This window comes from Lytechinus variegatus, chromosome 16, assembly GCF_018143015.1.
Source record: "Lytechinus variegatus isolate NC3 chromosome 16, Lvar_3.0, whole genome shotgun sequence".
Classification (NCBI taxonomy): domain Eukaryota; kingdom Metazoa; phylum Echinodermata; class Echinoidea; order Temnopleuroida; family Toxopneustidae; genus Lytechinus; species Lytechinus variegatus.
The window spans coordinates 7,219,274-7,244,921 of record NC_054755.1 but is presented as its reverse complement, the minus strand read 5'-3'; the positions used below and the strand labels follow the sequence as shown (position 1 = coordinate 7,244,921).

Sequence of the window (25,648 nt, the reverse complement as noted above, 5' to 3'; positions counted from 1 at the left end):
AGTTCTTGAAAGCTCTATCCATTCATTCCATTCTTTAAAGCTTTATCCATTTGTTTTTTTAAAGCTCTATACATTCCATTATTTCAAGCTCTTTCCATTCAGAGGAAAGAGCTTCAATCTTTGAAGCTATATCCATTCAGTTCCTTAAAGCTTTCTCATTCTCATCTTTAAAAGTTCTCTCCCTTCTTTGAAGCTCTTAAAAGCTCTATCTATTCAATTATTTAAGCTCAATAAATTTCACACTTTTAAAGCTTTATCCATTCCATTCTTCGAAACTCTTTCCATTCCTATATTTAAAGCTCTGTCCCTTCAGTTCTTTGAAGCTCTATTCATTCAGTTCTTTCAACCTATGTTCTTTTCATTCTTCAAAAGCTCTATACATTCAGTTCTTTAAAGGTCTATCCCTTCCATTCTTTAAAGCTCTATCCATTTAGTTCTTTAAAGCTCTAACCATTCAATTCTTTGAAGCTTCATCCATTCAGTTCTTTCAAGCTTTTATCTATTCCAATCTTTAAAGCTCTATCTATTCAGCTCTTTAATGCTCTATCGATTCAGTTCTTTAAAGCTCTATCCATTCATTCCATTCTTTAAAGCTCTCTCCATTTTGATAATTAAAGCTCTATCCATTCCATTCTTTGAAGCTCTTTCCACTCAGTTCTTTAAAGCTCTATCCATTAATTCCATTTTTTTAAAGCTTTATCGATTTGTTTTTTCAAAGCTCTATCCGTTCCGCTATTTCAAGCTCTTTCCATTCAGAGGATAGAGCTTCAGTCTTTGACGATATATCCATTCAGTTCCTTAAAGCTGTCTCCATTTCACTATTTAAAGCTCTATCCATTCAGCTGTTTAATACTCTATCCATTCAGTTCTTTAAAGTTCTATTCATTCATTCCATTCTTTCAAGCTCTATACATTTGTTTTTTTCTAAAACTCTATCCATTCCATTCTTTGAAGCTCTTTCCACTCAGTTCTTTAAAGTTCTATTCATTCATTTCATTTTTTAAATCTATTCCATTATTTCAAGCTCTTTCCATTCAGAGAATACACCTTCAGTCTTTGAAGCTCTATCCATTCAGTTCTTAGAAGTTCTATTCATTCTTTAAAGCTCTTTCAAGCTCTATCTATTCAATTCCTAAAGCTCACTCAAATTCACGTTTTTAAAGCTTTATTTATTCCATTATTTAAAGCTCTATCCATTTGTTTTTTAAAGCTCTATCCAATCCATTATTTGAAGCTCTGGCCCTTCAATTCTTTAAAGCTCTATCCATTCATTCCATTTTATAAAGGTCTATCCATTTGTTTTTTCAAAGCTCTATCCATTCTATTATTTCAAGTTTTCTCCATTTGGAGGATAGAGCTTCAGTCCTTGACGATCTCTCCATTCAGTTCCTTTAAGCTCTCTCCATTTCATTATTCAAAGCTCTATCCATTCAGCTCTTTAAAGTCCTATTCATTCATTCCATTCTTTAAAGCTCTATACATTTGTTTTTTTAGCTCTATCCATTCCATTATTTCAAGCTCTTTCCATTCAGAGGAAAGAGCTTCAATCTTTGAAGCTATATCCATTCAGTTCCTTAAAGCTTTCCCATTCTCATCTTTAAAAGTTCTATCCTTCTTTGAAGCTCTTTAAAGCTCTATCCATTCCATTCTTTAAAGCTCTATCCAATGAATTCTTTAAAGCTCTATCCATTCATTCCACCTTTAAAGCTCTCTCCATTTTGATAATTAAAGCTCTATCCATTCCATTCTTTGAAGCTCTTTCCACTCAGTTCTTGAAAGCTCTATCCATTCATTCCATTCTTTAAAGCTTTATCCATTCGTTTTTTTAGAGCTCTATACATTCCATTATTTCAAGCTCTTTCCATTCAGAGGAAAGAGCTTCAATCTTTGAAGCTATATCCATTCAGTTCCTTAAAGCTTTCTCATTCTCATCTTTAAAAGTTCTCTCCCTTATTTGAAGCTCTTAAAAGCTCTATCTATTCAATTATTTAAGCTCAATAAATTTCACACTTTTAAAGCTTTATCCATTCCATTCTTCGAAACTCTTTCCATTCCTATATTTAAAGCTCTGTCCCTTCAGTTCTTTGAAGCTCTATCCATTCATTCCATTCTTTAAAGCTCTCTCCATTTTGATAATTAAAGCTCTATCCATTCCATTCTTTGAAGCTCTTTCCACTCAGTTCTTTAAAGCTCTATCCATTCATTCCATTTTTTTTAAAGCTTTATCGATTTGTTTTTTCAAAGCTCTATCCGTTCCGCTATTTCAAGCTCTTTCCATTCAGAGGATAGAGCTTCAGCCTTTGACGATATATCCATTCAGTTCCTTAAAGCTGTCTCCATTTCACTATTTAAAGCTCTATCCATTCAGCTGTTTAATACTCTATCCATTCAGTTCTTTAAAGTTCTATTCATTCATTCCATTCTTTCAAGCTCTATACATTTGTTTTTTTTCTAAAACTCTATCCATTCCATTATTTCAAGCTTTTTTCATTCAGAGGATAGTGCTTCAATCTTTGAAGCTATATCCATTCAGTTCCTTAAAGCTTTCCACATTCTCATCTTAAGAAGTTCTATCCATTATTTAAAGCATTTTAAAGCTCCATCTATTCAATTCTTTAACCTCAATAAATCTTTATCCATTCCATTCTTTAAAGCTCTATTCATTTGTTCTTTCAAGCTATATTCTTTCCATTCTTCAGAAGCTCTATACATTCAGTTCTTTAGAGCTCTATCCATTCCATTCTTTAAGCTCTATCCATTTAGTTCTTTAAAGCTCTAACCATTCCATTCTTTGAAGCTTTATCCATTCAGTTCTTTCAAGCTTTATCCATTCCAATCTTTAAAGCTCTATCCATTCAGCTCTTTAATGCTCGATCGATTCAGTTCTTTAAAGTTCTATTCATTCATTCATTCCATTCTTTAAAACTCTATACATTTGTTTTTTTTAACTCTATACATTCCATTATTTCAAGCTCTTTCCATTCAGAGGATAGAGTTTCAGTCTTTGAAGCTTTATCCATTCTATTATTTAAAGCTCTGTCCCTTCAGTTCTTTAAAGCTTTATTCATTCAGTTCTTTCAAGCTCTATTCATTCCATTCTTCAAAAGCTCTATCCATTTAGTTCTTTAAAGCTCTAACCATTCAATTCTTTGAAGCTTCATCCATTCAGTTCTTTCAAGCTTTTATCTATTCCAATCTTTAAAGCTCTATCCATTCAGCTCTTTCATGCTCTATCCATTCAGTTCTTTAAAGTTCTATTCATTCATTCCATTCTTTAAAGCTCTATTCATTTGTGTTTTTTTAACACTATCCATTCCTTTATTTCAAACTCTTTCCATTCAGCGGATAGAGTTTCAGTCTTTGAAGCTATATCTATTCTATTATTTAAAGCTCTGTCCCTTCAGTTCTTTGAAGCTCTATCCTTTCCATCCTTGAAAGCTCTATCCATTTAGTTCTATAAAGCTCTATCCATTCAATCCATTCTTTAAAGCTGTCTCCATTTTGATATTTAAAGCTCTATCCATTCCATTCTTTGAAGCTCTATCCATTCAGTGCTTTCAGGCTCTATCCATTCCATTCTTTAAAGCTCTATCCAATGAGTTCTTTAAAGCTCTATCCATTCATTCCATTCTTTAAAGCTCTCTCCATTTTGATAATTAAAGCTCTATCCATTCCATTCTTTGAAGCTCTTTCCACTCAGTTCTTTAAAGCTCTATCCATTCATTCCATTTTTTTAAAGCTTTATCGATTTGTTTTTTCAAAGCTCTATCCGTTCCACTATTTCAAGCTCTTTCCATTCAGAGGATAGAGCTTCAGTCTTTGACGATATATCCATTCAGTTCCTTAAAGCTGTCTCCATTTCACTATTTAAAGCTCTATCCATTCAGCTGTTTAATACTCTATCCATTCAGTTCTTTAAAGTTCTATTCATTCATTCCATTCTTTCAAGCTCTATACATTTGTTTTTTTCTAAAACTCTATCCATTCCATTATTTCAAGCTTTTTTCATTCAGAGGATAGTGCTTCAATCTTTGAAGCTATATCCATTCAGTTCCTTAAAGCTTTCCACATTCTCATCTTAAGAAGTTCTATCCATTATTTAAAGCATTTTAAAGCTCCATCTATTCAATTCTTTAACCTCAATAAAGCTTTATCCATTCCATTCTTTAAAGCTCTATTCATTTGTTCTTTCAAGCTATATTCTTTCCATTCTTCAGAAGCTCTATACATTCAGTTCTTTAAAGCTCTATCCATTCCATTCTTTAAAGCTCTATCCATTTAGTTCTTTAAAGCTCTAACCATTCCATTCTTTGAAGCTTTATCCATTCAGTTCTTTCAAGCTTTATCCATTCCAATCTTTAATGCTCTATCCATTCAGCTCTTTAATGCTCGATCGATTCAGTTCTTTAAAGTTCTATTCATTCATTCATTCCATTCTTTAAAGCTCTATACATTTTTTTTTTACTCTATCTATTCCATTATTTCAAGCTTTTTCCATTCAGAGGATAGAGTTTCAGTCTTTGAAGCTATATCCATTATATTATTTAAAGCTCTGTCCCTTCAGTTCTTTGAAGCTTTATTCATTCAGTTCTTTCAAGCCTATTCATTCCATTCTTCAAAAGCTCTATCCATTTAGTTCTTTAAAGCTCTAACCATTCAATTCTTTGAAGCTTCATCCATTCAGTTCTTTCAAGCTTTTATCTATTCCAATCTTAAAAGCTCTATCCATTCAGCTCTTTCATGCTCTATCCATTCAGTTCTTTAAAGTTCTATTCATTCATTCCATTCTTTAAAGCTCTATTCATTTGTGTTTTTTAACACTATCCATTCCTTTATTTCAAACTCTTTCCATTCAGAGGATAGAGTTTCAGTCTTTGAAGCTATATCCATTCTATTATTTAAAGCTCTGTCCCTTCAGTTCTTTAAAGCTCTATCCTTTCCATTCTTTAAAGCTCTATCCATTTAGTTCTATAAAGCTCTATCCATTCATTCCATTCTTTAAAGCTGTCTCCATTTTGATATTTAAAGCTCCATCCATTCCATTCTTTGAAGCTCTATCCATTCAGTGCTTTCAGGCTCTACCCATTCCATTCTTTAAAGCTCTATCCAATGAGTTCTTTAAAGCTCTATCCATTCATTCCATTCTTTAAAGTTCTCTCCATTTTGATAATTAAAGCTCTATCCATTCCATTCTTTGAAGCTCTTTACACTCAGTTCTTTAAAGCTCTATCCATTCATTCCATTTTTTTTAAAGCTTTATCGATTTGTTTTTTCAAAGCTCTATCCGTTCCGCTATTTCAAGCTCTTTCCATTCAGAGGATAGAGCTTCAGTCTTTGACGATATATCCATTCAGTTCCTTAAAGCTGTCTCCATTTCACTATTTAAAGCTCTATCCATTCAGCTGTTTAATACTCTATCCATTCAGTTCTTTAAAGTTCTATTCATTCATTCCATTCTTTCAAGCTCTATACATTTGTTTTTTTCTAAAACTCTATCCATTCCATTATTTCAAGCTTTTTTCATTCAGAGGATAGTGCTTCAATCTTTGAAGCTATATCCATTCAGTTCCTTAAAGCTTTCCACATTCTCATCTTAAGAAGTTCTATCCATTATTTAAAGCATTTTATAGCTCCATCTATTCAATTCTTTAACCTCAATAAAGTTTTATCCATTCCATTCTTTAAAGCTCTATTCATTTGTTCTTTCAAGCTATATTCTTTCCATTCTTCAGAAGCTCTATACATTCAGTTCTTTAAAGCTCTATTCATTCCATTCTTTAAAGCTCTATCCATTTAGTTCTTTAAAGCTCTAACCATTCCATTCTTTGAAGCTTTATCCATTCAGTTCTTTCAAGCTTTATCCATTCCAATCTTTAAAGCTCTATCCATTCAGCTCTTTAATGCTCGATCGATTCACTTCTTTAAAGTTCTATTCATTCATTCATTCCATTCTTTAAAACTCTATACATTTGTTTTTTTTAACTCTATACATTCCATTATTTCAAGCTCTTTCCATTCAGAGGATAGAGTTTCAGTCTTTGAAGCTTTATCCATTCTATTATTTAAAGCTCTGTCCCTTCAGTTCTTTGAAGCTTTATTCATTCAGTTCTTTCAAGCTCTATTCATTCCATTCTTCAAAAGCTCTATCCATTTAGTTCTTTAAAGCTCTAACCATTCAATTCTTTGAAGCTTCATCCATTCAGTTCTTTCAAGCTTTTATCTATTCCAATCTTTAAAGCTCTATCCATTCAGCTCTTTCATGCTCTATCCATTCAGTTCTTTAAAGTTCTATTCATTCATTCCATTCTTTAAAGCTCTATTCATTTGTGTTTTTTTAACACTATCCATTCCTTTATTTCAAACTCTTTCCATTCAGAGGATAGAGTTTCAGTCTTTGAAGCTATATCTATTCTATTATTTAAAGCTCTGTCCCTTCAGTTCTTTGAAGCTCTATCCTTTCCATCCTTGAAAGCTCTATCCATTTAGTTCTATAAAGCTCTATCCATTCAATCCATTCTTTAAAGCTGTCTCCATTTTGATATTTAAAGCTCTATCCATTCCATTCTTTGAAGCTCTATCCATTCAGTGCTTTCAGGCTCTATCCATTCCATTCTTTAAAGCTCTATCCAATGAGTTCTTTAAAGCTCTATCCATTCATTCCATTCTTTAAAGCTCTCTCCATTTTGATAATTAAAGCTCTATCCATTCCATTCTTTGAAGCTCTTTCCACTCAGTTCTTTAAAGCTCTATCCATTCATTCCATTTTTTTAAAGCTTTATCGATTTGTTTTTTCAAAGCTCTATCCGTTCCACTATTTCAAGCTCTTTCCATTCAGAGGATAGAGCTTCAGTCTTTGACGATATATCCATTCAGTTCCTTAAAGCTGTCTCCATTTCACTATTTAAAGCTCTATCCATTCAGCTGTTTAATACTCTATCCATTCAGTTCTTTAAAGTTCTATTCATTCATTCCATTCTTTCAAGCTCTATACATTTGTTTTTTTCTAAAACTCTATCCATTCCATTATTTCAAGCTTTTTTCATTCAGAGGATAGTGCTTCAATCTTTGAAGCTATATCCATTCAGTTCCTTAAAGCTTTCCACATTCTCATCTTAAGAAGTTCTATCCATTATTTAAAGCATTTTAAAGCTCCATCTATTCAATTCTTTAACCTCAATAAAGCTTTATCCATTCCATTCTTTAAAGCTCTATTCATTTGTTCTTTCAAGCTATATTCTTTCCATTCTTCAGAAGCTCTATACATTCAGTTCTTTAAAGCTCTATCCATTCCATTCTTTAAAGCTCTATCCATTTAGTTCTTTAAAGCTCTAACCATTCCATTCTTTGAAGCTTTATCCATTCAGTTCTTTCAAGCTTTATCCATTCCAATCTTTAATGCTCTATCCATTCAGCTCTTTAATGCTCGATCGATTCAGTTCTTTAAAGTTCTATTCATTCATTCATTCCATTCTTTAAAGCTCTATACATTTTTTTTTTAACTCTATCTATTCCATTATTTCAAGCTTTTTCCATTCAGAGGATAGAGTTTCAGTCTTTGAAGCTATATCCATTATATTATTTAAAGCTCTGTCCCTTCAGTTCTTTGAAGCTTTATTCATTCAGTTCTTTCAAGCCTATTCATTCCATTCTTCAAAAGCTCTATCCATTTAGTTCTTTAAAGCTCTAACCATTCAATTCTTTGAAGCTTCATCCATTCAGTTCTTTCAAGCTTTTATCTATTCCAATCTTAAAAGCTCTATCCATTCAGCTCTTTCATGCTCTATCCATTCAGTTCTTTAAAGTTCTATTCATTCATTCCATTCTTTAAAGCTCTATTCATTTGTGTTTTTTAACACTATCCATTCCTTTATTTCAAACTCTTTCCATTCAGAGGATAGAGTTTCAGTCTTTGAAGCTATATCCATTCTATTATTTAAAGCTCTGTCCCTTCAGTTCTTTGAAGCTCTATCCTTTCCATTCTTTAAAGCTCTATCCATTTAGTTCTATAAAGCTCTATCCATTCATTCCATTCTTTAAAGCTGTCTCCATTTTGATATTTAAAGCTCCATCCATTCCATTCTTTGAAGCTCTATCCATTCAGTGCTTTCAGGCTCTACCCATTCCATTCTTTAAAGCTCTATCCAATGAGTTCTTTAAAGCTCTATCCATTCATTCCATTCTTTAAAGCTCTCTCCATTTTGATAATTAAAGCTCTATCCATTCCATTCTTTGAAGCTCTTTACACTCAGTTCTTTAAAGCTCTATCCATTCATTCCATTTTTTTTAAAGCTTTATCGATTTGTTTTTTCAAAGCTCTATCCGTTCCGCTATTTCAAGCTCTTTCCATTCAGAGGATAGAGCTTCAGTCTTTGACGATATATCCATTCAGTTCCTTAAAGCTGTCTCCATTTCACTATTTAAAGCTATATCCATTCAGCTGTTTAATACTCTATCCATTCAGTTCTTTAAAGTTCTATTCATTCATTCCATTCTTTCAAGCTCTATACATTTGTTTTTTTCTAAAACTCTATCCATTCCATTATTTCAAGCTTTTTTCATTCAGAGGATAGTGCTTCAATCTTTGAAGCTATATCCATTCAGTTCCTTAAAGCTTTCCACATTCTCATCTTAAGAAGTTCTATCCATTATTTAAAGCATTTTATAGCTCCATCTATTCAATTCTTTAACCTCAATAAAGTTTTATCCATTCCATTCTTTAAAGCTCTATTCATTTGTTCTTTCAAGCTATATTCTTTCCACTCTTCAGAAGCTCTATACATTCAGTTCTTTAAAGCTCTATTCATTCCATTCTTTAAAGCTCTATCCATTTAGTTCTTTAAAGCTCTAACCATTCCATTCTTTGAAGCTTTATCCATTCAGTTCTTTCAAGCTTTATTCATTCCAATCTTTAAAGCTCTATCCTTTCAGCTCTTTAATGCTCTATCGATTCACTTCTTTAAAGTTCTATTCATTCATTCATTCCATTCTTTAAAACTCTATACATTTGTTTTTTTTAACTCTATACATTCCATTATTTCAAGCTCTTTCCATTCAGAGGATAGAGTTTCAGTCTTTGAAGCTTTATCCATTCTATTATTTAAAGCTCTGTCCCTTCAGTTCTTTAAAGCTTTATTCATTCAGTTCTTTCAAGCTCTATTCATTCCATTCTTCAAAAGCTCTATCCATTCAGTTCTCTATCCGTTGAGTTCTTTAAAGCTCTATCCATTCCATTATCTAAAGCTCTATCCATTGAGTTCTATAAAGCTCTATCCATTCATTCCATTCTTTAAAGCTGTCTCCATTTTGATATTTAAAGCTCTATCCATTCCATTATTTCAAGCTATTTCCATTCAGAGAATAGACCTTCAGTCTTTGAAGCTCTATCCATTTAGCTCTTTAATGTTCTATCCATTCAGTTCTTTAAGATTCTATCCATTCCATCCTTTAAGCTCTATCAAATTTTGTTCTTTTATGCCCTGTCCATTCCATTCTTTACAGCTCTATCCATTCAGTTTTTTCAAGCTCTATTCATTCCATTCTTCAAAAGCTCTATCCATTCAGTTCTTTAAAGCTCTCTCCTTTCCATTCTTTAAAGCTCTGTCCCTTCAGTTCTTTGAAGCCCTATTCATTCAATTTTTTTCAAGCTATATTCATTCCATTCATTAAAAGCTCTATCAATTCTGTTCTTTAAAGTTCTATTCATTCATTCCATTCTTTAAAGCTCTACACAGGCGTTTTTTAAAACTCTATACATCCCATTATTTCAAGCTCTTTTCACTCAGAGGATAGAGCTTCAGTTCTTTAAAGCTCTATCCATTTCATTCTTTAAAACCTTCTCCATTCCATTATTTAAAGCTTCGTCCCTTCAGTGCTTTGAAGCTCTATCCATTCAGTTCTTTCAAGCTATATTCATTCCATTCTTCAAAAGCTCTATCCATTCAGTTCTTTAAAGTTCTATTCACTCATTCCATTCTTAAAAGCTCTCCATTTTGATATTTAAAGCTCTATCCATTCCATTCTTTAAAGATCTATCCATGCAGTTCTTTTAAGCTCTATCCATTCAGGTCTTTAAATTTCTATTCATTCATTCATTCATTCCATTCTTTAAAGATACATCCATTTGTTCTTTAAACCTTTATCGAATCCATTATTTGAAGCTCCGTCTCTTCAGTTTTTTGAAGCTCCATCTATTCGGTTCTTTGAAGCTCTATCCATTCCATTTTTTAAAGCTATATTCAATGACTTCTTTAAAACTCTATCCATTTATTCCAGTCTTTAAAGCTCTCTCCATTTTGATATTCAAATCCCTATCCATTCTATTATTTCAAGCTCTTTCCATTCAGAGAATAGACCTTCAGTCTTTGAAGCTCTATCCATTCAGCTCTTTAATGCTCTGTCCACTCAGTTCTTTAATGCTCCATCCATTCAGTTCTTTAAAGCTCTATCCATTCCATTCTTTAAAGCTCTTTTCAATGACTTCTTTAAAGCTCTTTCCATTTATTCCCGTCTTTAAAGCTCTCTCCAATTTGATGTTCAAAGCTCTATCCATTCCATTATTTCAAGTTCTTTCTATTCAGAGGATAGAGCCTCTGTCTTTGAAGCTCTATCCATTCATTTCCTTAAAACTCTCTCCATTCCATTCCTTAAAGCTCTATCTATTCAGCTCTTTAAATGCTCTATCCATTCAGTTCTTTAAATCTCTATCCATTCCATTCTTTATAGCTCTATCCATTCTTTTCTGTAAAACTCTACGTAAGCCATTCTTTAAACATCCATCCATTCAGTTCGTTCTAACCCTATTACATTCTTTAGAGATCTATCCATTCGTTACATTATTTCAAGCTCTTTCCATTCAGAGGATAGAGCTTCAGTCTTCGAAACTATATCCATTCAGTTCCTTAAGCTCTCTCCATTCCATTCTTTAATCCCTGCCCATTCAACTCTTTAATGCTCTATCCATTACCATCTTTAAAGCTATATCCAATCCATTCTTTAAAGCTCTACCCCAACGATTCTTTAGAGCTAATTCCATTCTTTAAAGATCTATCCATTGCAGTCTCTAAAACCCTAAACACTTCAATTCTTTAAAGCCCAACCCATTCAGTTCCTTTAAGCTCTTTCAATTCTATTTTTCCAAGTACTATTTATTCCATTCTCTAAAGCGCTATGCTATTCCATAAAGATCCATCGATTCAGTTCTTTATAGCTCTATCTATTACATAGTGCTCTATCCACTCAGGTCTTTAAAGGTCTATCCATTTGTTCCATTCTTTAAAGCTCTTTCAATTCCATTATCTCAAGCTTTTTCCATTCAGAGGATAGAGCTTTAGTCTTTGAAGCTCTATCCATTCGGTTCCTTAAAGCTCTCTCCATTTCATCATTCAAAGCTTTATCCATCCAGTTCTTTAAAGCTCTATCCATTCATTCTATTCTTTAAAGCTCTATCCATTTGTTTTTTAAAGCTCTATCCATTCCACTCTTTAAAGCTCTTTCCCATCGATTCTTTAGAGCTCTCCCCATTCCATTCTTCAAAGATCTATCCATTCAGTTCTCGAAAGCTCTCCCCATTCCATTCTTCAAAGATCTATCCATTCAGTTCTCGAAAGCTCTCCCCATTCCATTCTTCAAAGATCTATCCATTCAGTTCTCGAAAGCTCTCCCCATTCCATTCTTCAAAGATCTATCCATTCAGTTCTCGAAAGCTCTCCCCATTCCATTCTTCAAAGATCTATCCATTCAGTTCTCGAAAGCTCTCCCCATTCCATTCTTCAAAGATCTATCCATTCACTTCTCGAAAGCTCTTTCCATTTCATTCCTTCGAGCTCTATCATTTCCATTCTCTAAAGCTCTAACCACTGCCTTCTCTAAAACCCTATCAACTTCAGTTCTTTAAAGTTCGACCCATTCAGTTCCTTTTAGCTCTTTCAATTCTATTTACAAGTTTTATCCATTCCATTCTCTAAGGTTAATGATCCATCCATTCATTTCTTTATAACTCTATCTCTTACATTCTGTAAAGATCTATCCATCCCATTCCTTAAAGCTCTATACATTTCATTCTATTTACTCATAATATTAGGACTTATTTATGTCTTTAAACTTTTCTTGTCGCATGATGATAAGGAGTACTTTTCTCGTTTCATTTTTTGTAATTTCCAATTACCAAGTTAAGCTTGGTTATGATTACCTAAATTTTCTTACCACAATGTTCGCTGTAAATACCCGGAGAACATTTGCAGATAAAGCCTTGGAATGTCTCCACACATGATGCTCCATTTAGACAAGGGGCAGAAAGACATGCTGTATAATGAACAAAATCAAAGGTTTATAGAAATTGATTGATGATGGTGGTGTTGATGATGATAGTGATGATAGCTGATGTGGCACAATGGGCCAACAATATATGTCGGAGGTGAAAAATGTGTATGGAGCAATTTAAAGGTCGCGAGAGAGCGAAAATTTTCATCTATTTAAGACTATTATAATAAAACAAATGATATTGCATTTCATCTTGTCACCCCTTTTCCTTCTTTTCCATGGTTTCCTTCTTTTCCACGAACATTTCGTGGGCTTTGGAGTTGTTGGGATTAAATTATTTTCTTATGAAATTAATAAATACGAATTTGAATTTGAATATGATCCGCATACCTGGAAGTTTGCATACGTAATTGTTGGCTCTTTTCACCTCTGGCCACCTGGCTTCTTCATTCGTCATCCCAGTTACGATTTTTGGTTGCAAGCGAATTGAAATCCCACTTTTTAATTCGATCGTGTTGCATGATGGGAAGTTGCAAATGGCGTTGTTTGTAACCAGGTTGTCGTAAGCTGTTACTTTAAATACTGAAAAATATAAACGTCACGTACATGTACATTCATTCATAAGAAATAGACATCCATTCCTTTCGCCATGACTGTATTTGGTAAGGTTGCAAACGTAAATGTCTAGTAAATATGTGTTTAAAAATCTAATGAACTATTTCCTTTGATATAGTTTTAATTACTGTTTCATTAGATCTTGTGCTGTGACACAGTATGATGAACATAAGAAAATGGTAAATAAGCATGCTATCGAAAAGGGTAAATAACTATACAGAAAACATCACCATAACAATATGAGAATTTTATTTGACTAAGAAAATTCTACAAACATGATACACCTTAAGTTCTGTATTGTGAAGGGTAAATTATTGAACCACTCTTCAAACATTTCGTTTAACATTTTTAACTATCTATTTACCATGATAACGTGATTGTTTGCACTGTCGTTATCATTTAGGAGAAAGAAGATGATTAACTGCGTCAGTTGTACCATAAATGCACTATATAAATAAGATTTTTTTATAATACTTAGATTAAAAAATGATCATTATAATTTATGGAATGCTTACCTAAATAATAATGGAGGATGATCACAAATTGGTGTGTAGTAAAAGTAGTTTCCATCATGAACAGGAACGCTGTCGCGTAGTGTATCTCGGTTTAGTAGAGTAATTGGTTATGAAACGAAGATGCCCCCAAAATGGAGGTGCAGTTCAGTTCAATTTTAATCGAGAAATTTTAATCCAGTTAAAAACAATATGAGGTGAAGGCTAGGGTATATTAATCTTGAGTGCAAATTAATGGATTTGTATAGTCCTGTATGTAGGAAAAGGAGGTCGGGTGTTTGCAGAAAAAAAGACCGGTGGTGTGAAGAAAGGATGGTGCAGGGGGAGGTAGGATGGGCAGATAGACAGGAACAAACATGCGCTATATTTCTGAATCATTCTATTTCTTTCCCCAAAATGCGGTTCCAAGTGCAGTATAAGACCCATCCATCATTATAAAAGAAGTTATAGTGATATATATACTCTTCTTGTATAGTCATATTGCTTGCAATGTAAATTAATTTGTATTGATTTGTATGGTTATCATTTTATATCTGTGTATTTATTTCTTATATTGTATTGAGTTGAGAAATGAAATAAATCTTGGACTTGAACTATACATAACAACGATAATTGTAGCATTGCTCTTGTCCACTTAAAAGAGGGGGATTTTTTATCAGTTTTTGTAAAATCAATTTTCTTATATTCTGAACGCATTAAACACACTTTTGTGTCTTTCTACAATAATTGGAGATATATGTGTCTCTGATTAAAGATCAAGTACACCCCGTAATAATGTTTATTTGAATAAATAGAGAAAAAACTAGCATAACGCTGAAAATTTCAGCGAAATCGGATATAAAATAAGAAAGCTATGGCATTTTGAAGTTTCGCTTGTATTTTACAAAACAGTGAAATGCACAACTCAGTGACATACAAATGAGTAAATCGATGATGTCCATCACTCACTATTTCTTTTTTTATTATTGTTTCAATTATACAATATTTTAATTTTTACAGATTTGACAATAAGACCAACATAAGTGAACCATATAGTATTAAACAATGCTAATTCCACATGTTCGGCGAAAAATTAATTGTTGTTTTACTTGAGAGAATTAGAATAGTTCATATTTCATATAATAAACTACCAAAAATAAATAGTGAGTGGATGACGTCATCAGTCTCCTGGTTTGCATTTCGACCAGGATGTGCATATAACTGTTTTGTGAAATTAAATGAAACTTTGAAATGTCATAACTTTCTTATTTTACATCCGATTTTTATGAAATGTTCAGTGTTATGCTTGTTGGACTTTTCTCTTTTTATTCAAATCACCCTTTTGTTAGGGATTAGCCCCCGTTTTCCCACCAACGGGAAGGAAGCAGGTGACAACTTTGAAGGGGAAGAGTGGGAGGGGTGAACGAGAGGGGGGGTAAAGGGTAGAGGGTGTAATTATCAATGGCTCGTGACCTGGAGAGAGGTTTTTGTATTTGAGTGTAGGAGGGTGCGTGTGTGTGTTTGTGCGAGGGTGTTTTTTTAAGCAGAAGAGCAGTTGAAGGGGTTGTTAATTATTTTATGCTCTATTTGTTTCGAAATGGTTCTTAATAAAATAATTGGTTGATGGTGCACAGTGCCGCGGTTTTGGGCTAAGGCATGAAATTACTTATTATAATCAAGGTTCTCGACGTCCTCAATTTTTTTTAAAACAAGTGAACACCAAGTTACCAATAATGCATATAGCATTTCTACTTATTTGAAAGCAGAATAAAAGAGCATTGTAGATTAAATGCCTTGCTCATGGGCATAGGTGCCGCGGCCGGGATCGAACCCCGGACTTTTCATGTATAGACAGGCGCCCTAGACCATGAGTGGTCTAAGAAGACTGATAATTCAAATCTTTTATAAAGAGCTATTATTGGTGTAAAGACGGGGGATTGGGGCATGACAAAATAATGTGCGTCATTCGTATACTTATCGTATCATCTCAATATCGATTTTCATATTGCATACTAAATTACACATTTTGATGTCCAATTTAACAATTCGGAGGTCTTGCTTAAATTAGGCCATGGGAGTTCTTCCATGGGAAGCCGAAAATGTGATCATTTTGTTGAGATGATTCCTTACGTTTAGGCCTAATGTGCTCGTCCTTCAATTAAAGGAAACCAAACCCAAGAAGAGAAGCAATCTTATTGGAAAGATAAAAATGAGAGGAACAATTTTAAAAAGGTTTCATCAAAATCGATTATGAAATAAGCAAGTTATGGACGACTGAAAAGTCTTGTTGTACTTTCTATGTGGATCCTCGAATTGGCAAACGTGTTTCAAAATGGCTGTTTTTGTGGACAACTCTCCATTTGTTTTGTATACATATTTCAGATATTCCCCTTTATTTTACATTTTTCACATTATCTCCTCCTGACCTTGACATATATAGTGTGGATTATATTTTCCCATGACATATGTTGTGCTCAGGAGGCAAGATGCAATTTGAAAGATAATGAGAAAAATCTGAAAATTTGTGTACATAACAAATGGAGAGTTGTCCACAAAATCAGCCACTTTGAAGCACGTTTTACCAATTTGAGGATGCCCATAGAAAGTAAAACAAGAGTTTTCAAAATCCCATAACTTGCTCATTTCATAACCGATTTTGATGAAACTTTTATTAAATTGTTCCTCTCATTTTACTCTTTCAAATAAGATTACTTCTCTTCTTGGCTTTTTGTTTCCTTTAATGGTGTAGAAAACTATTTTAATGATTATTTCCCTGACAGTTACGGCTGATTCGATTACTGTATAAGCTCATAAATGAAGATCTAACCTGTACTTTGAGATTATGGATTATTTGCATCACATTTGGCTCTCCATAGCCACAAAGATAAACCCTAGCTTTCGACCAGACCCCGTTTTCAGAATACAGGCCCTCTGACTAATCATACTGCGCAACATAGATTACAGACACAACCACAATCGAACTGTTTTACTGTTTTGTTGACTTTATTTCATGAATCAATTCACAACTACTGAGCAAGAAACTCATATCGATAAAATCCATTATTCGTCAACATCATTGACAACATTTTGCAGATGGCATGACTGTTGCAAAATTTATGTGACATATAAATCTCTCGAACTTATTATCATCCCACTCACCTGAATCAAAACAACATTCAGGATCGTATCAAATGTTTCAAAAAATAGGATTTCCATTATGTAGTCCATGTTTGAGTTGAGTCTGAATTTATCGATGCGTTCATTTCATCATATATATGCATATACTATTGAGTATAAACATAACTACAAAATTACTACAGAACAAATCAATATCATTAGAATCAAGTAATTTGTAGTCATAGTCATTCAGTGAAAAACACAAAGGAGACGTGACAATTATATGCAATGAAATTTCATGAACGAAAGAGACAGCCGTAATGATTTGCAAGCATGATAAATACGGTAGTCTAAATAACTTTATTTGCCTAAGGTATTTTCTGTAAGAAAAAATAGCCCCCAAAATACCACAAACAGAATAGAGTTTGCTCCTCAAATCATTCATCAATTAGCCAATATATCGAAAGACTTTATAAGGAGTCATAATTCTGTAGAAGTCTATGCATGAAGATATCAATAACTTCGTGCTCTATCTGTCGATGTATGCATTTTTAAATATTCACTGTCCCTTGCATAGCTCAAGACACAAGACAATGCAATAATAATGTAGAGTAGCCGTTAATTTCGTGATTCCTTTAATATTGTTCTTGAGTTATAGGACCCATACACCCGTTTATTCTATCATCACATCATCCTCTCCTATCCTACATGTACTTTGCGCAGGAGATCCTTCAGAGAAAAAAAATACTCTATTGCTTACTACTAAATGATAACGTCATGAACATGGAAAGTAATGTGATTTCGACCATATACCTCATTGTCATCATCTTCAATTCGGAAAAAGAGGTTTTATGAATGAATCTGCACTGTCCTGCCAATTTGGAAAGCCCACATTACATACAGTGATTTCCAACTTTTAACAACGTCTGTAAATTTAGTCAAGTGGAAACTTGCAAGCATATGAGATGTAGTAACCTTTACAGTTCTTGGTGTTCCATTTTGCATGTTCAATGTGAGAATCCTTGGGATTTGTTGCATTCATCGCTTTCACACCGGGAAAGATCATCTCTACGCAGAGCTCTGCCCAGAAGTCACTTCCATCACTAGATGGTTCATTATTCCCCCAGGCCGTGTAGTTGAAGGGCGTCCCATCCGTCCACCCGAACGGGACGGAGTACGAAGTCCGATTGAGGCCGATCCATTGCGAGTAGGTACAGTCAGACTGAAAGACATGGTTGATGCGTCATCAGAAATGGGCGGAGGGCGGGGTGTCATCGGGAATGGGTTCGGTGGGAAAATAGAATAGTGAATAAAAGATTAGATTATTATTGATACCAATATAGTAATTGTCACATAATTATTATTATAAAAGATGAGGATGAGTGATGATGATGATGATGGTGATGATGATGATTATGATAATGGTGATGATGGTGGTGATGATGATGATGATGATGATGGTGATGATGATGATGATGAAAATGATGGTGATGATGGTGATGATGATGGTGATGGTGATGATGAGTGGTGATGATAATAATTATTATATTAAACATCACCATCACCTTCATCATCTTTAGCATCATTATTAGTAGTATTCTATAATTATCATTATTATTACCATGATCGTCGTTATAACCATTATCATCATCTTCGTTACACTTGCATTGCAATCATCTACTATCCTCGTTCACATCTTTATCGTTACTTGTCGTGTTATTTCTGATGTCATAAAACATGGTTCGGAAGGTCATTACCTTTTCCCCGGGACATTTGATTGTGAAACTTTGTATTTTGAGTCAGAGCAAGGTGGAGATCAGTATCATGGTTTGTATTAGTTTTGAGCGGATTCAACATGACTAAACTGGCGGTGGCACAAGCTTCTTTTTAAATATAGTCTTGGCTCCAAATAATTAACTTTTCATTCCCCTAAATGTCAAGGTAAAAGGGTCACTTATTACCCCCACCCCTAGAAAAAAGGAGTAAAATTTTATCATAAAACATCGTCAACTTCAATGATAGGAAACTGATTTAGGGTCATAAAGGGGAATGTGCCCCCCCCCCCTCCCCCTTGGGTAGGGGCTCAATAATCTTGGGATCAATTTCACCGAACAAATTGCAAGGAAAACGATGTAATAAAAACTGACATACGTGTGCTTCGCAAAGGCTCGTCATGAAATCCAACTCCTCGGTGCTATGAACAGAAGCCAGATCTACATTCTCTCCGGCAGCTCGACAGTAAGATAGCGCGGTGTCAAAGTCCACCGTAGTTTTTACGTAGATATAGCAATTGCCTCGAAAATGACTAAAGGTATCTGGGCAATATCGATTCTCTAGAGTTGGAATGAGTGAGAGAAAAAAGGAGAGTAAGTGAGCGAAAAATTCTGTTCTTATCAGTCCATTGATAACACTCGAGATCAAAAAAGCGTAAGTATTTTTTCTAATGCAAGATTTCATCATTAAATCATAAATCCCTTTTTATGATTAGTTTTCCGGGGTCCTCAATTCCCAAATGATAAACCTCTTATGAGAAAAGAACGATAGGTATGATACTGATTCGAAAATTTTCTTAAATCTGAATAAAATATGAAAAAAAAAATATAGCCTATGAAACTTCACTGATAACCAAGTCGATGAAGCCCCCCCCCCCCCTCTTTCCCTCCTACCATGATATGCAAGCATAGCCAGAATAACAAACGAAACGCCCTTGTGGACTTACCACATTGTACGCCATAGAAATCCTGAGCGCAATTGCATGCGAAGCCTAGATGGGTCTCCACACAGTTCCCTCCATTAAGGCAAGGTTGAGAAAGGCACGCTAAAAACAGATAGATTACGTACGCAATGAATTGTAATGAAACAAGTATAATACAAATATTAATTCATAGTATATGCTTGTTAACTCATTTGGTTATTGAGTTGTTCGCATATGATGTAATAAATTCAAGGTTTCACACATGTATACAACACTGTGATCTTTACGTGGATAATTGGATCTTTTAATGACGTTTTTTTATTAAATGAAAGGGAAACCCTTCGTAGGTGATTTCTGACTCAAACTTTACATATTTGCTTGTATTGGTTGGCCTCTATATTGATCATTTTATTTACCAATAATTACTTGTCATATTTACATCAGATCTCATCCGTTGTTTGTTTTATTTCCAAAATCAAAAGAAAAACGAAATATAACATACGCAATATCTTTCAAAGCACTAATAATTATATGACGCGATTGGATAGCCCATTTCAGAGCTGTTGAGCATAACAGCTCTGTTATTCCTTGGGGTCCCCCATTCGTCATTATTTAAATCCAATCTTTTATTCTTTTCATTACACTGTATGTCTATAATAATTTTATGGTCGTAATAAATTAATGAAAACACTTCTGACAAAAAAGTACTTAAAATGATAGTTTAAAATGATTCCATGACAGAGCAAAAAGTTGGCCTCGGATGGATGTTTTAAGGTATGGCGCAGACACTTTTTGTTTTGTGTTCTGCGCTACACAAAAAATGACCATTATTATTATTATTATTATTAATATTATCATTATTATTATTACTATTATTATTATTATTGTTATTATTATTATTATTATTTTAGTCCCCAAAACATAGCTTTGCATCAGACTAGGTGATAAAGACTCAGTTGATATGGGACAATGTGATGACTGGACCAATACTATTGTCTCACATTGCACTGGCCCCATGGAAGGCCAGCATTATTATAGTTGCAGCTGAATATGGGCTACCAGCCGCAATTTCATCTAGCTTGTACATACTGTAGATTATTATTAGTAAAGTTTATATATTTTCAATGTAAATATCAACTATTTAGATGATCTTGAGAGAATACCATGTGGGTTTAATCAGGTTTAGCCATGATGGTAGTAGACGGTCTCAGAATCTGCTTGTAGATCAAGTGGATCTGAGGCCTCAGGATAGTTTACTAGATAGATGGCGCATAATAAACGATGTGTTTATTGTTATTATTGTTACAAACCAACTGTAGCGAAACCGCTGGATCTTGAAAAAGACTATTCTGACGAACAAAATAACCAAATATGTTATGAAACATTAGTTGGTATTTTAACTATACAGCATAAATTAAAACTGTCGTGATATAACTGGTGTAGCTCCCTATGTACACCGTTGGTGTAGTCTTAACACCACAGGTTTTCAGTGTTAATTTTTTTTATTTCTTTCATCATACCCGGAAGTTTGCAGACGACACTGTTTGCTGCTCCTATCCTACCAATCTCTGGCAACTGTCCATCAGTTACCGCTTTGGGTACCAGGCCAATAGAGGTCCCGTGTGCAGTGGTGATAGTGTTACATGGCAAGGTATTAAACATAACACGGTTGGTATCTAAACTCCCCAGAGTTGATAAACCAGCATCTGAAAAAAAGACAAGAAAATTTTCATTCATGCATGAATTAGTATATTTTAACTTTCGATAACTGTAATTCGTTTTGCTTTCAGCATCGTTCATTTGTTATTGAATATCAGGATAAGTTGTTGAAGACGATGAGAATTTTAGTAAGGATGGAAATAATTTGAGGTCGAGCGTACTATATTATGACAATATTCATTTCCCAAGTGGTGTACGGCTGACCGCGTACTCGTTCAAACGCTGCATACACACACCGCTTCGCCGACGATAGCCCATCAAATATTAATAGTATAAAATGTATAATATCTACTATACAGGAAATTAATTGTTCAATACGTTTCTGACTGAGTGAGTAGTTTTTGCGTACTGTGCTAAAGCAGTATAGTGCGTCTTATAGAACGATGGAATTGAACACTTATGAAATGACAAAAAAATAAAAGAAATAAAAATCTATGTTTTATTGTTCGATATGACATCTAAAATAACCTGAATTAACGTCTTTTGGTCTGACGCGACCATGGCTTGAACCCCCGACCTCCCGGTTGTGAGATGGACGCTCTACCAGCTGAGCCAACACGTACATAAAGAAACATAAAAAAGTGCTAAATGAACGCTACATTGCTATTATCAATTTAATTTTATTGCAAAAATGTCTGTAATAGATAAAACTAGGTAGTTGGTAGGAATCATCTCTTCCAGTCACTAATATGTTTCGTTGACAATCATTCATGCGTTAAGTACCTACCAATTATGTCTGATGCTATGACAGGCAGTCAATGAAAATGGATCAGTTTTTTAATGAAATTCTGGAAACTAAAAAAATTGCTTTAAAATCCGTAATCTGTTTTATTCTTCGATTCGTTTTCCTAATCGGGTAGTAAATCATAGCTCAGCGAACAGAACTTGCTAGTTTTGACTTTGAAATTCAGATGCCTCCTGTAGTATGACTTTTTATTTCCATTTATTCTTTATTTATTATAGGCGTCAATGCAATTTCAAAGCATATTTTCTTCAATGTGTTTCCATATAACGATCATTTTCTTCCCCAAATTTTGCCTTAACGTCCAACATACAAAGGGTGTTTCAGAAACAACAATAACTCTTTGACGGATATGTGTCACTTGCTTCCATATACCAAAACTGGGCAGTGTAGCAAAAGGAGGGGATCTGCTGTCGAAAAATGTATTATTTCAATATTTAAAAAAAAAAATCAACTTCTTCACCTGCTTGTCTGCTTTTCCCCTTTCAAGATGTGTGGATATGGTTTTGGGTTGCGACACGGCTTAGACCAACGATTCCATAACCTAGCAACTAGTTTTTAACCTTTTTGTGTTTTTGGCGAAATGGTGTAGTGTCGTGCTAGTTAAACCCAATGTTAACTATACTAACATACAGTTCAGTCTCCTCTTCAATTGAATGCTTGCTTTTTCTTACCTTTCCATTTTTATGACAAAGATACTGTTCAAACTACATGTATGTATGTATGTATGTATGTAATTAATTTACTCTTTGCACGCTGAATTAATTTTGGGGGACAATAACGACAATTGTTTCCACTTTCTTTCCATATTGCACCATTGATAATTATTATTGTCATATAGATGTTATCTAAGAACTATTGCCTTTTACATGTATTAGCTTTTCTTACTTAAAGGTAGGGGGATACTTATTATTACGATTGTTGAATTTATTCGTACGAATGTGCAAGATTGCAACATGATCGCGAAAATTGGTTTATTGAACTCATATTGTCCTTTTCATCTCATTTATAAAATTTTTGGAAAAGTCTTTTCTCTGCTTAATAAAGATCATTTGCGCTTGATAAATAAAAGTACAAGTGGCATAAACAGTGTGGTCCAAATTTAAATTACATGTATGTTCACTAAACCATTACGACAAGAATACCATCCAATATGTGTCATTTAAGCCAAAAAATAATAAAAGAACAAATGCATTATAATGAATACCTATTACTTACCCAAGTGCAAAAGAAAGATCATGAAAAGTGGACGTCTGATAAAAGGACTTTCCATCTTGACCAGAAAGACTAATAATTGTATGAGTATATTGCGTTTTTCTAAAATACGATAAGCCTGACTGTCCGAGATGATGTTATGATATATTAATGAACTATAGAGGATAAGGTGAGATAATTATCTAAAGCATGTGCATTCGTACGAACAGAGAAAGGAGGAGAGAGGTGGTGGTGGTGTGTGTGTGTGTGTGTGCGTGTGTGTGTGTGTGTGTGTGTGTGTGTGTGTGTGTGTGTGAACGAGGGGAGAGCGGGAGCACCACAAAACGAATCAGCTTTCACCCAGTTTTAAGCCATAATAATATTATTATTATTATTATTTTATTAGCATTTTGACTTCTTTGCAATACTCGGTAGATATACAGGAGGGTTAATGGCTCAATGATAAATAGGAAAGTTTGTAGTCATTTTCCATTTAATTTGTTATTTTCTTTTCTTTTCCTTCCTATCGGTGCATGACGTTGGCCTCGCCAAAGCACCAGTTACTGGGGCCAATTCGATCATTATATTATAGCTTCTTTTTAATGAAATTGAATGCTTTGATGCGCTTAGATACGAATGATTGCATTCATCTAATGCAATATTGCAATATTTCGATTCTCATTTCATGCTACGTGTTGCGGATTACCGACTACCTTCTCTTTTTAAAGGAAATTGATAATCGAAAGCGATCACGTTTATTGTAAGAATTCAAGAATGGTAATTTGGAGTGTAATCGTTCTAGAGCAAGGTCACTCCAAATTGTGGCAAAATAAACTCCGAAATTACTCTTAATTCACTTTCTACTACTTACTAAAGAGTGAACTTTTCCAAGCATTTTCTTCTTGAAGTAATGCATGGCCAGGGTATTACATTTTACTTCGAATGGAAAATGTTATTTACTTTCCAAACCAAAAAAAATCACAAAAACAATCAGTTAAAAGAATAAGGCTGAGTTCCGATTCCGTGACCGCGAAACATTCTTTTCTGGAAGGGGGTCTGAATTAAAAACCTCTTAATCACCTCTTAAACCAAAATATATATCAAACAACATTTCTGTACATGCTCAGAAGACAATTCTTCATACCACTGGCCATTGGCTCCTTTCCACTATTGTTCCAGTAATACTAGGAAAACGATTGAAAAGCCACAGGCTTGAGTAATCAGTCTATACTCTTAAATAAAAACATGTTGTGGAAAAGACTGGCAAAAATTCTAACAAAGCCAGTTCCTCTCATATCAGAGGATATGTATTTCATTTCATTTCTTTTATTTCACATTAAAAACCCTGTACACAATTACAAATGAAAAAAAAGAAAATTACTCAATGTTTACATAAAAAAGAAAGAAAAAAAACATACAACAAAATCAAAATACGATGGTAAATAATGTGACCGGGGCTAGAAAAGGCGGAGCTTATCGAGTCTAGCCCCGGCAGAAATCGAGACTACGAGAAAGAAGGAGAGGCCCACCCCGGGAGCACGTACGGTCAGAGGCGTTAGGCAGAAGAGGGTCGGGGCAGAAGCGGGTCAGGAATTCTGGATTTGCTTAAACTAGGATTAGAAATGAATTTGGTCATTGGTTAATCATTTTTATCAAACCGGGGGCCCTTTCCATAGAGATTTACAACTATGCTAACTTTGACAGTATGGCAACTACCATGGTAACAGAGCACTGCAGCCAATCACGATCATGGTTACCATGGCAGTTAAAGCAATGACAAGGTTATCGTAGTTGTAAGACTTTATGAAACGGGTCCCTGATGGTGTCCATTTCGCAATAGTTCTTGATTTTCAGGGGTAAAAGCTATTCCCCAAATGGCATATGTTTTCATTAACAAATGTCCCCCATCAACTTAACTATACTGTAAAAACGCTCTATAATTTTTTAAGCACGTTGTGTAATCCCGTCACTCTAGCAATTATTGTATAAACTTTTTAAATAATTGTTTCAACTTTTTAAACAAGTTGCTTTCAAAGTTTAAACAATAACAAAAAGTTTAAACAACTTGTTGTTAGAGTGGCAGGCTTAAACAATGCGCTCTTTCTTGTTTCACTGTATATGGAATTTGCTTAAAGCATGGACCTACTACAAGGTCCGTACTTAAAGTTCGAGCACAAAGGCGCTAATGCAGTGTTATGTTGATAATAATGATGTTTTTTTGCGAGTCACACCAACCGACTGATGATATGCTATTTGATATAATAATCGGTCGGGAGTCGGTTTCGATGGAGTGAATTAACAGGGTTGTGTTTTTTTGTTTTTTTGGGGGGGGGGGCTTTCGTTTCTTGCTGGTAGCGTAAGCTTTTTTCACTTCTTTTAATTAATACTATAATCATGATCGAGATCTTTGATTTAATGTTTGCGGGGGGGGTTACTGATGATATTTATGTCCCAAAAAGAAAATCAATGGATGTTTTATAATAACCCCACAGAAGAAAGTGTGAAATTTGGAGCCGTGTGACCTTACCTGAAACTTTATAGGAATAGATAGATGTAAAAGAAAATCAAGTTGATAAAACAGTATCTATAAATTTTCAATCAGTCATTGAAAAAATCATGTAGCAGTTTAACTGATGTCCCTTTCCCCCGTCAAATTACGAATCTAATGTAAAGAATATACCTCTAAATACACAACGATTACAATTAGTGACAATGATGGGATAAGCTATTATTTCCGAGGTTTTTTTAAGGTAGCAGTCTTTCGAAAGACAAACCAAAATGTGATTATTTGTTTTATATTCCAGGAGCGATTTTGTC

General features: G+C 34.1%; 2 protein-coding genes across 2 annotated transcripts in view; both read right to left on the bottom strand.

The window, feature by feature from the left end:
• The window catches only part of LOC121430358 (neurocan core protein-like), a 31,179-nt gene extending 17,469 nt beyond the window's left edge, over nucleotides 1–13,710 (bottom strand). The window contains exons 1-3 of the mRNA XM_041627639.1: nucleotides 13,389–13,710; nucleotides 12,649–12,840; nucleotides 12,202–12,300 (exon numbers count right to left, since the gene is read on the bottom strand). Coding sequence (XP_041483573.1) covers nucleotides 12,202–12,300; nucleotides 12,649–12,840; nucleotides 13,389–13,446 — 349 coding nt within the window. The 5' untranslated portion in view covers nucleotides 13,447–13,710. The remainder of the gene's footprint in view (nucleotides 1–12,201; nucleotides 12,301–12,648; nucleotides 12,841–13,388) is intronic.
• A 2,651-nt stretch (nucleotides 13,711–16,361) lies between these two features.
• On the bottom strand, nucleotides 16,362–23,041 carry LOC121429957 (alpha-N-acetylgalactosamine-specific lectin-like). The gene is made up of 5 exons (XM_041627224.1): nucleotides 22,856–23,041; nucleotides 20,697–20,882; nucleotides 19,201–19,299; nucleotides 18,633–18,814; nucleotides 16,362–17,703 (listed from the first exon to the last, which is right to left on the bottom strand). Exons 1-5 carry the CDS (start codon nucleotides 22,908–22,910, stop codon nucleotides 17,416–17,418), a joined length of 810 nt encoding a protein of 269 aa, XP_041483158.1. The 5' UTR covers nucleotides 22,911–23,041; the 3' UTR covers nucleotides 16,362–17,415.
• Nucleotides 23,042–25,648: the final 2,607 nt, after the last annotated feature.